Source organism: Sinohyriopsis cumingii, chromosome 8 (genome assembly GCF_028554795.1).
Source record: "Sinohyriopsis cumingii isolate HCF-2022 chromosome 8, ASM2855479v2, whole genome shotgun sequence".
NCBI classification, from domain to species: Eukaryota; Metazoa; Mollusca; class Bivalvia; order Unionida; family Unionidae; genus Sinohyriopsis; species Sinohyriopsis cumingii.
Genome location: NC_142968.1, coordinates 98539825 through 98552576, shown reverse-complemented (window position 1 = coordinate 98552576; position 12752 = coordinate 98539825). Strand labels below are relative to the sequence as shown.

The window sequence follows — 12752 nt, the reverse complement described above, 5'->3', positions numbered from 1 at the left end:
GATTTATCAGCCTAGGTCATCATCTAGTCCTTCAGTTGAAGATACCTTCCCAGATGTGTGTTTTTAAGGTTGCCATCTTATTGCGTTAAAAAATGGCATTGTCTAGCATGTTCTGAGGTTTACTAACATCAAAACAAGAAGTCAGATTTTCAGGAATGTCTCATACACTTGGCAGCCCAAGTCGATGATTATCTACAAACAAGAGACGTGTTGCTTTAGTCTGACTGTTCTTACTCTGATGTCATTTTTTCTACTAAATTCAAATTCCATCAGAAGGAAATAAACATGTTTTCAAGTTGCCATACAGTTCATTTGGCTGGAATGTGACAGAAGCTAGTAATGCCAAATCGGTTAAAAGGATGATAAGTATCTTGAATGAAAATGAAGCATTCCAAACACTTAAATATTAGTGTATTTGTATTCGTTTTGTTTTTAAAAAAACCCAACTTCAACCTAATCAGATTTTGGCATTCTGTAGTACAATTTTCAGCAGTTAGCTTCAATCCCAAGAATGATATGTAATTTTCTTAACATGTAAAATAAAATTGTTCTATACCCACCAAAGAGACATGAGTAAACACCTAGCATTACACTGTTACATATATATAAATACAAATTACCATTATCAAATTAAACTAGGAAGGAATGAAATAATATAATAAGCAGCATATGTGCAAATTACAACTAATTTTAGAAAAATTGTCTTAATTAGTAAACAATGTTAAATGATTTACGAGTTGACACTAAGGAAATATGGTGAGATATAACATGGGCATGACAGAAAAACTGGTTTCCTCATGTATAGTACCTAAATACATGTAGCTTGAGACTGCAGTTTGAACTGTTGTCAAGATGGATTCACACACACTCTTGGTCAGGCAAGGGCATGGGCCAGATCACAGACTTTAAAGACCACACCCTATGGGGTAAATTAATGGAGGAAACCAGGTCACTGGCTGGATATATTTTAGTTTATGTATGTGATACTACTTGATTGACAATGGATGATCCTTTTGACATGTTTTCCTTTGTCCTAAATGAAAACAGTATCCTTGATCTGACATCCAACACAGCAACTAATTCCAAAATCTTGTTATCACTGATACATATTAGCATTTAAAAAAAAGAAATGGTATTAAATTGAATTCCTAGAAATTCTTTTCACTCCATAGACCATCAATCCCTTCAGGGGACTCTTGCTTTCAGTATTGTTGATTATACTTAGCAGTACTCTTCTATTAATTTGACTTGTTAGCTGCCAGTATATCACCCATTTTCATATTCCGTTTAAGAGAAGAAAAAATATTTTGTAAACACTTCGTACTTGGTAAACTGTTTTTTGTTGTTGTTGAGGGATGGGTGGTGGGCATAAAAAATGCTGAAATACTCAGCAGAATATATGGTCACCTGGCATTACAGTCCAAAAGTTATGGTTAAAAATATTCCAACTGGCGAAATGAAAAAAAGGGTCTGGCAAAGTCAGTGGCTAATTTTTATATATTTTTTCGATGTGAGGTCTACTGCTCTGGTGGCCAAAGTTGTTTGTGTCTGCCTCAGATGCAGGAGGTCATGGGTTTGAACCCAAGCTGAGTCAAAGACATAAATATGGTGCTCAGCATTAAGAGAATAGTGCTAGAACTGGTCGGCCTGGCGTCTGTATAATGTGACTGGATGGAACATGATGCTACATGTCTGCAACATGATACCCTAGTACTAAACATCACTAAACTGCCACACTGCAGACATCAGAGCAATACGACTGAAGAATTGTTAAGGCTGCATCAAAAATACAAATCACACACATGCACTCATACATGTGAGGACTAGCATACTTCAGGTGGCGCTATACAGTTTCGCATTTTGCATAGGGTTAGGATTCTAAAGAAAAAGAATGTCCCCGGCTTTCCTCACTGGTTATACTGGCTATTTAAAAAAGACCTTGTATATCTTAGGTATAATGCAAAGAACCTTTAATTCCCTTTATTTTGGTGTATGATTGATGGGTGTACTATGGGTTATAGAGTATACAGCTTGGCCTTACTTCAAATGTGCACCTTTCAAAAAAGTGCTAGCTCTACTTGGTCATTTTCACTTCCTGAACTTCAGAGGTAAATTGTATAAAAAAGAGCCGATAACTTTTTTTACATTTTATATATTTGGTAATTCATTCATTGCACTTTCAGAAGCTGGTATGGTCTAGTCCGGCAAAGTTCATTTTCCCTATTTTAATAGCTGCTATGTATAGTGTACTTTAGACTAATTCAGACTGATTTTTTAACACAAGGGAGCAGTCATTTTAGTTAGCAGTGTGCTTAAATCATGTAAAATTTCCAAAAGTACAATATCCAAAAGAAATATCATCCACATTACATTAATGTAGCATAGAGGTATGCAAACATTCTCTCTACTGTGCATGTTTTAAATGCGAACTACTTCACCTTACATACGTCACTCTCTCAAAAGTACATATTATCTGGTGAGCGCCACCTCAGCTATGTTGGTGGATTATGATCTGGTCTTGACCATGTACAAAGTCAGTTACTTTAAATGTAGCAAACTTTATAATTACTTTTGATTTTTTTAAATAGAATTACAGTCTCTAAGTTCATGAGACAAAATAATGGAAGTACATTACATTTTAAGAATGTAATCTGTATACCCCTGCACTTAAGGCAGAGAATATTATGTTGCGTTATCAGTCCATCCTTCTTTTACCAATTTGCCATTACCAGACTTTGCTGATGTATTTTTCTTGGGGTAAGGAACAACCCTAACAATTTTGGCATCACAAGGTCACTGACTGAATGAAGAAATTTGGTTTCTTCACACTAATTCCAGATCTGCAGTAGCTACAGTTACCAAACTATTTGGATCTCTTGCACCCAGGTAGGGAAGAATCCTAGTGATTTTGGGGTTAAAAGTCAAGGTCAGTGCCATCTAGTTACCAGACTTTGTGGATTACTTGCACTTGGTTGTTGTTGTTGTTCTAGGGTTTAACGCAATTTTTCAGCACAAGATAGGCTATACATGGCGGCCAGTATAACTGGTGGAGGAAGAACCCTGGAAAACCCAGGGAAGAACCACCGACCCACGAGAAGCTACTGGCAGGCTTTCCCACGTACCCACGCTAGCCGAGCCTTGGACTCGAACCCACACAGACAGAGGTGAGATGGCGGTGATCCGTAACGGTGAGACTTGCACTTGGTATAAGGAAGCATCCATTAAGTCAATAGGTCATCAGTCAGATTCTCTGTGAATAAAAAAATATATTAAAACTGTATTTTGCATAATGTTACTTAGATATCACAGATCTGAGCTAGACTTTTGTGGTTGCTTGCACTTGTGGTTAAGGAAGAACCTTATTGAATTGGTAGTCAAAGATGAAGGTCACTGAAAAATGGTTTCTGCATTATAACTTGTGTTTACCATCATCTGCAGTTACCCAACTTTATGGATTGCTTTTACTTGGGGTAAGGAAAAGGCTTATCAGTTTCAGCAGTCAAAGTTCAAGGTCAATGTGACTTAAAGAAAACATAATTTTTTCCTTTCTTGTGCCTATTTAGATAACTATTAAACATGGAGCGGGCATTTTTGCCATATGCTTCATACATGGTACTCTTTTTAAAATATTTTTTCTAAAGATTATATTTCTCTAAGGTATTTTGATCCATTCCAGGTGTGGACCTTGTCGAAAAATTGCCCCAAAATTTGCCGAGTTTGTCACAAAATATCCGAGAGCAGTATTCTTCAAAGTTGATGTTGATGAATGTCAGGTATGTGGAAACAATTTTTTTTAACAAATAAGTATACCAGGTACTCAAAATTTTAATTGTACATTTTCAGACAGTTATATAAAACAAACTGTAAAGCATTTACCTTACAAAACGCAATCAGTGTGTGCACTGACTGTCATTATGTTCTCTGAAAATGGTAAAATAAAAACTCTTGTTCTCATCAAGAAGCTAATGTAGCTATTTTTGAGTACAATGTTACAACGTTGTAGCTATTTTTTAGTACAATGTTACAACGGTGAGCAAGGCAAAGAATTTTTTTCCCTAATATGAAAAACTGCAGCTACAGTAACAATAATTTTTGACAAAAATATTATTAAAATTAACGATGGTGTCTTATAGTAATTAATATCATATTAACAAGCAAGAGATTTTTATTTGGTTATAAAATATGTGATATGATCACTTAAGTTTGGTAACCTACATGTTTTTGCCACTAGGGAATGACTTTTTGAATCACAACAATGTGGGGCATATAATCAGTGTTAGTCAGTGAAGCCGTTGGCTCTTATTTGTTTAAAGGGGTCAGGTCAGGCATTTATGGGCTAATATTGTGCATGGTTTCTATTTTAAAATAGAAACTGATTTGATTTTAGTAATATTATGCTGTACAATTTATAATACTGAATGTCAATCAATTAGCATAAAAAGTTGTTGCTTCATTTGAGTCATATCTTTATCTGCATTCTTTTCACATTCCGTTAAAGGGACTGTCCATCATCTGATTCACAGCAAGATAAGATGTATATTTGGCAAGCTTGTGTGTGAGAGTCAAGTTTAATTTTGATAAGTGACAGGTTTCTCCAACCGAATTAAATTTGCAAATGGTGCTTTACTGTTGTTCCAGCATGCATGTTGCAGATAGTTCCCATACTATTTCCTCGATAAATTGCTCTGAACAGCAATATGGATCATTTTACAAAACGAACAAGTAACGACATTCAGCTGTTTGTAGCTGTCTGTAGTGTGATCACTGTAAAATAACCAATATTTCATTGCAGAGTCTTTTATCATGCATTAAATAGATATCGATTTTTACTTTGGCAGCATTCTCACCGTTGTCGTAGCAAGCCATGTTACCTATACTGGTGATTTTATCACCAAAAGTTCAAATTTATTGGGTTCTAATGGTGAACTGTATGAAGGCAATTTAAATTGGATAGTATCACTGCAATTATTTCTATGTTGGGTGAATTTGTGGAGAGAAAAAAATCACCAGATTGTTTGCAAACATTGTGAAGATGTATATTAGCATATACTGAGACTGGTTATTGTTTATTGCTATGTTAAATATGAAGACAGTAACACAGTCTAACTTGTGTAGCTAAATCTCCATCTGTGCCATACTTTGGATTTGACAGATTTTTTGTTGTTGGGTTTGTTTTGTATTTGAGGAGTGTTTCTCATGCTCTGTTTATGATAGAGTCATCAATCTAGATACACTTCTGTTTGTAGCACACATTTACAATATAAGACTGTCACTGTTATCTACATTTCATATTTTAATTAGGTTAGGATATTACATTTAGTTAATTAGTAAGTTTTGTTTTATTATGTATTCATGCTGATGTAGCTTGAATCATGAAATTTGTTGAGGGGAAGCATCTTAATACATTATTATACCCTCATTACAAAAGTAAGTCAGTGACACATTTTTTATGCTTCACTAACTTGGTATTAGTCCAAGCACTGTTCATATCAGAGTCATCAAGAACCAGATGAGCATATACTTCTCACTTTGTACCACACTTAGAAGAGTAAAAGTTTACTGTGATTTATATTCACATGTTACTGGATTTTGTAAAAGTATTTTGCCTTCAGATCATGATCAGAGGTCTCGCTAGAATTTTAAAACTAGGAGTCCATCAAAAGTTGCAGTCCCTTCTTTCCTACAGAATAAACACAAACGTGAGTGCAACTATTTTTAGATGGAGAGGTTTTCATAATGTAATCACTCACTTTAATATAGCTTTATTACAACAGTCCACTGACAGGATTGCAAATTTATGGTTTATTTATTTGTCTACGTCCTTGTAGTAATTTTAAGCAATGGTTAAATAGTATCTGATTTGCTGTTTTTTCCCCATATTTTCGCAAATATGTGTTAAGTCGGAAAACAGCTTAGACCTTAAAGTGCATCTCGCGAATTCCACAACATAGCATTGTCCCATATGTTTCTGACCTACATAATTTGCATTTTAAAGTTAAATCTTTAATAAAATAATACCTTGGCTTTGCTTTCAATGATTTGTATATTTTTTGTGAAAATATTTTCCTGATGATTTACGAAAACAGACAATCTAATAAACTGGTACATCCCAGACTTAGTGAAGTCCACCATTATTTCTTGTTAAGCCTACAGGTTCAAGTACAGTTTCAAACTAATTTTATGATGAAACAGTGTACAAGAGGCAGTTAATATATATCCAGATCACCGATTCTAATCTTAAAACATGTGTTTGTTTGTTTTATCATCAAAGGATATCATGCAGGAAATTGATAGTTGCTACCTTACTTGGAAAAGGGCTAATCGTCAATCAACTATCAAAACATATGCTTGTGAATGGGCAAGAGTTTGTCAGCGTAATTGATATCAAAACTAGGCCTAGCTACTGATGTCTTAATGAATATATTTCGCTACAACACTAGAACTAACCGGGCTACGGCAAGGGGCATTTTTATAAAAAAGGATGGTCAGTCAGTATACCTCTTAAAAGCTCTTGTTCGTCCATCAGAATGATACTGAATTTTGTCAATCCAAGTAAGGACTTGTTTCAAACACTTAGCTAGGCATCACACACTTTCTTACACTTAGTAACTGCCCTATCCGAAATATCAATTCTAGCAGCTTTAGCACTTTTCTGAATCTCGTTAGAATCTTCGTATGTTTGCCGATCAACCCCAAAATACTTATCCAGATTTACGAATGGCACTCTTCTGAATCTCGTTACAATCTTCGTAAGTTTGCCGTTTAACCCAAAAATACTTAAACAAATTTACGAATGGCATTTTGTTGAAGTCTCAACATGTTTTGATTCTGAGTGTCACGTGCACTACTTATTGCAATAGATTTGGAAATGAACACAATAACGAAAGCTAATGTTGTTTATTTGATGTACTTTTATAAATGACCACATGTACATCTCTGGGTCTTTCTGAATCTGAATTCAATCACTGTAAATATAAGTACATTTCCCCCACCTGGTCGCCAGTCAAAGCCTTTGAACTAGCCGCCCGGCTATTGCATCATGTTCTTTTTGATGTACTCTTATAATGACAACATATATGTACATCAAGGGGTCTTTCAGTCACTGAATTTTGTCATTGTAAATATCAGCACATCTAATTGATCAACACATTTTCCCACAAAGCAGGTGGCTGAAGCAGGACTGGCAAGTCTTTAAATTTTGCTGCACACCTATTACATGCATACGGAGGACTCTCGCCTCAGTGATTTTCTGTGTCCCAGATAAAAAATGGATGTCCAAATACGCGTAATTAAGCATTTCCGAGATCTCTGATGATCCTGTAGTTTTTTTTCCTCCTGTATACTGTTTTACCTGGAATAAAACAACTAGCTGAGAGGACCTTTTCAATGATTGTTAGATCCTAATCTCAAAAGGAAGTCTCTGACAAATATACTTAATGTTTCACTGGCTTCGGTTGTATTTTATGTTTTTATTGTTCATGCCTAATTCATTAAACTAGACGATTATATACATCTCTCTTAGTACCACACCCGCACAGGAGATTTGCATGCAACATTTCAAAAGTTTACAAGCTCAGAAAAAGCACTTTATTGATAATTATTCCCCATGTGATTATAAAACGAGGATTCAGTTATGAAACAGCCGAGTTCCCACCCCACCACCAACCGCCGCTGTTGTTGGGATGTCTAGCTTATTATTTTGAAGAGGTCCTTCAGTAGCTTGCGCCCTCACTTATAGCATGGTCTGTGTTTTTGGATTCTGTTGTGCATGAGTTATTGAGGGAGAGGTGTAGCAATAACACGAAAATGCATCACACGTGATGGATTTTGTTTTTATGGTTTAGTGTACTGGGGGTGCTTATGGAAGGAAAATGGGTGCAGTAGAAAGAATGGGGATTTACAATACCAGGTTATTGTCTTTTCTCTTCTCAATAATTATTTTTCTATGTTTAGATTTATATTTTCTAACAAAATGCAGAGCAGGTCATTATTTCTTGTAGTAACGTATTGGACTACCTGAATTTGTCATTGCCTGGGATTCTGGTAACCTTTAGGCTTCAGTACAAGCTTAGTTGGACCTTGTGCTTAAACATGTGTGCAAAAGATCTCTTCATTTTCAGGAACTTGCCCAGCGTGAAGGAATATCTGCTATGCCTACTTTCAATTTTTACAAAAATAAAGTGAAAGTTGACTCGCAGAGAGGGGCAGATGAAAATGCTATAGAAGAAAAGATACAACGATGGCTGGGAGATGATGAAGACGGAGGAGAGGACAACGAAGTCACCGTCAAGGGACATGTAAGATTATCATGTCAACTTAATCATAGTTTTAGAGCTATTTTTGAAATATTAGACTTTTTAAAAAGTGAAACATGTAGAGTATATTGATATCAGCTGCACTTAAACATCAGAATCACAAATGTGCTTGAGTTTTTCTTTGAGACTATTCATCATTCATTGCTTGCCAAGTGCGGATGTTTGTAGGATCACTGTTGAAAGACACCCTCATACTCTAACAGTACAGCTTGTGCGATTTTTCATTTCTCCACACTTATAGTGGGGTTGGAGAGAAAGTGGAGAGCATTAAGGAAAAAGGAGCTCTACCAGCTCTCAACATGTTGTGATGTAGTTTGCACTGATTTTCATGGAGAATAGCTTTGCACGCCATGCTTTCTTGGTGAGTCCATCCAGTGACCACTGGTGTGGATGTGATCTTGATAAAATGAGTTTGGTTTATTATTTACAAGCATGTACTACATAGGTGCAAAGAGAGAGAGGAACTGAGGCACTAATATTTACATCATTATCCCATTTGAAAGCAGTTTCCTTACCTTTTATTATTGAATTGTGTGAGCGGTACTGTACCTCTCATGATGGCAGATGTTTGTAGGAGCACTTGGTAAAGACATTGATCCCCTCAGCCTCTTGCATCTTTCTATAGCAGATGTTTGTTGGATCACTCAGGGATGACTATTACTCTTTCAGACTCTTACCTCTTGCTATGACAAATGTTTATTGGAACACTCAGGAAAGACTGCGATAACCTCAAGTTCAGTCTTGTCCCACTCACTGTGGCTGATATTTGTAGGATTGCTCAGGGAAGACTACGACCCGGTCAGACTCTTACCTCTCACCTTGGTGGATACTGGTAAAAACACTTGGGAAAGAGTTTGACTCACTCAGATTCCAACTTTTTCCTCTCTCTATGGCAGATACTTGCAGAAGTACTTGGGAAAGACTTGAACATGCAAGGATCATACTTTTACCCATCAGTATGGCAAAATGTTTGTTTGAGAAAGGAACATGCAGGATAAACTTTGCCATGTCTGGCTTAGATTCATCTCTCTTGTTGTGACCGATGCCTGTAGGATACAGTGACTTTAACATTGTCAGGCACAGAATCGTACCTGTTGCTGTGGACACCCTCAATCGCAAACTTGTACCTCTTGCTATGGAAATCCACAGGCACAAACTCATACTTTTTGCTATGGACACCCTCAGGTACAGACTTGTACCTCTTGCTATAGACACCCTCAGGTACAGACTCATACCTCTTGTTATGGGCACTATTAAGCTTGTTATGAACACCTTCAGGCTCAAAAACTCCTACCTCTTGCTATGGCAGTTGTTTGTGGGAGCTCTTGGGGATTTTTTGTTACTCATTTCAGGTTCAGACTATCTCTTTCTATAACAAATTTTTGTAAGACACAATTGGGACTGACTGACATACAAAGGGTCAGTCTTCTACTTCTTGCTATGACAAATGTTTGTTGGAGCAGTCGTGGAAGACTTTACACATCTTGGGTTCGGACTCTTTGTTCTCACTATGGCAGATGTTTGTTAAATTATCCAATAAAGATTTTAACCTCACAAGTACAGAGTCTTACCTGTCACAGTGGCAAATGTTTGTTGGAGCACTCTTGAAAGACATTGACTTTTCGTCTGTCCCAGACTCTTCCCTTACACTGGAAAATGAATGTAGGAGCACTCGAATAACACATTGACCCATCAGGTTCAGTCTCTTCCCTCTCACTATGGCAAATATTGGTAGAAGCAGTGTGGAAAAATCTTGGGACACCCTTAGGTTCAAACTCTTCTCTTGCAATGGCAAAAGTTGACATAAGCATTCAGGTAAAATCAAGGCCCACTCAAATACTAACTCTTCGATCTTGTTGTGGCAAATATTGGTAAAAGAACTCATGGCAAATCTTGACCATCTCAAATACTAAGTCTTCCCTCTTACTGTTGCAAACATTTTGCACACACACATCAAGATTTGTTCAGTCCTTATATTACTGTGGTTTCTGACTAATGGTGTTAGGGCAGTCGGTAAACATAACCATGATATGGACCAGGGGTCTCAAACTATCCTGTGGGCCTCATGAGGGCATTTTCGATGGCCCAAGGACTGCACCACCATTGTTATCTCTCATGACACCTTGTGACGTTAATCATTTTGCTGGCCACATGATACGGCTTGGCAGGCTGTGTGTTTGAGACTACTCATACTGAAGTATATTACATGAAGAACTATGATTCAGCCAGTATACCGATGTTATGTCTGTATGACTGTGTTATACTGACTGGAGCTTTGTAGATAAGGACCTTTGTATTTGGATCCAAATATTAGTGTCTTATATGGAAGAATAGATTTTTCTTAATTAGTTCCTGTAATTGAGCTCTCCTTCGGTTTGTAGAAACAGGTCTCAGTTGCAGATTTCCTTAATTTAAGGATTTTCGGATTTATTATTTAAGTTCCTTCGTAAGTGTTAGATAAAGATTTTTTTATATTTTCATACATTCATTAGTTGAAGATCATTGGGAGTGACTTTTGTGAACACATTTATAAGTAGTTCATAAGTATTACTGGTATTGCTAGTTTTATTATGATGGTATTAATAGTCAGGATTGTATATTTATGAAAATATAATACCAAATTTATGGTCACAACTTTAAATTGGAAAGTACAGTCTGAGTTTCTGAAGATGTTACAGATAAAGTTTGCAGAGTTCCCATGATTAGATAAACCTGAAATATTATGGTTGTAACCTTATTCTAAACAATTGTGCAACAAAGACTTTGTGGTTACAAATATTATTTCATATTCGAATCACAAAAGACTTTTTGGTTACAAATGTATTTCATATTCTAAGTACAAAATACCTTTTGATTATAACTATTATTCATATTCAGATCACAAAATACCTTTTTGGTTACAACTGTAATATTCATATTCAAATCACAAAAGACCTTTTTGGTTACAACTTTTTATTATTCATATTCACATCACAAAATACCTTTTAATTACAACTTTATTATTCATATTCAAATCACAAAAGACCTTTTTGGTTACAGATGTATTTTATATTCTAAGTACAAAATAACTTTTTGTTCCAATTGTATTCATATTCAAAGCACAACGTACAATTTTGGTTACAACTGTGTTATTCATATTCAAAGCACAAAAGACCTTTTTGATTATAACTATTATTCATATTCAAAACACAAAAGGCCTTTTGGTTACAACTGTATTATTCATATTCAAAGCACAAAATACCCTTTGGTTACAACTGTATTATTCATATTCAAAACACAAAAGACCTTTTTGTTTACAAATGTATTAATGTATTTTATATTCTAAGTACAAAATACCTTTTGGTTCCAAATGTATTGATATTCAAAGCACAAATGACAATTTTGGTTGCAACTGTATTATTCATATTCAAAACACAAAAGACATTTTTGGTTACAACTGTATTATTCATATTCAACTCACAACAGACATTTTTGGTTACAACTGTATTATTCATATTCAACTCACAACAGACATTTTTGGGTACAGTGTTGGAGCTGTAGTAGTGGTAGTATTCAGTTGATAGAATTGATGTGAAGAATGATACCAAGATTCAGATCATCTTTCTACTCTCCAGTCCCAACATTAATCACCATTCTACTCTCCAGTCCCAACATTGATAACTTTTATACTCTCCAATCCCAACATTGATCACTTTTATACTCTCCAATCCCAATATTGATCACTTTAATACTCTCCAGTCCGAACATTATTCACCATACTACTCTCCAGTCCCAACACTGATCACCATTCTACTCTCCAGTCCCAACATTGATCACCATTTTACTCTCCAGTCTCAACATTAATCACTTTTCTCTCCCATTTATTTTTCATTGAGAGAATTTTTCCCCATTTTAAGCATTTTTAAATTTTCAAACGGGTGTGTTTGATGACACAAAATTAGGATAATGACCTCATGTAGCGTTTCATTTAAAGACAGGCACATTTGTAACATATCAATGAAAATCATTATGTGTACTTCTCATAAGGAGACAGCTGGATAGATACAGAGACAGCTGAATAAAGACAGACTACTGGTCAGAGACATGCAGCTGGATATTGACAGACTGCTTTACAGAGACATTGACAGCTAGATACAAACAGACATCTGGATCAAGACAGCAATGATCATAAATAATGGTATTTCTCTGTTACATGGATTTAAATTGCATCCTTCTTTTTACTTTAGATGGATCTGTCAGGGCTGATTAACAAGTCCCAGTGTGAGTGCCTTAATGAATCTGATGATCATCCTTTGTCTCAGTGCCTTACTACAAAGGGAGGCTACCTGCAATCAGACTGTGATGAACAGGTTTGTTCACAATTGCCAGTTTCATTTGACAAGTTAAAATACCTATGCTCATTCTTTGGCATGTAAAAATAAATTTAATCAGAGTTTT

At 35.7% G+C, this 12752-nt stretch overlaps 1 protein-coding gene across 1 annotated transcript in view; it reads left to right on the top strand.

Moving 5' to 3' along the window:
• LOC149794216 (thioredoxin-like protein 1) overlaps nucleotides 1-12752 on the top strand; it is a 39154-nt gene that overhangs the window by 3663 nt on the left and 22739 nt on the right. Inside the window, exons 2-4 of the mRNA XM_089968328.1 lie at nucleotides 3677-3773; nucleotides 8121-8297; nucleotides 12542-12664. Coding sequence (XP_089824454.1) covers nucleotides 3677-3773; nucleotides 8121-8297; nucleotides 12542-12664 — 397 coding nt within the window. The remainder of the gene's footprint in view (nucleotides 1-3676; nucleotides 3774-8120; nucleotides 8298-12541; nucleotides 12665-12752) is intronic.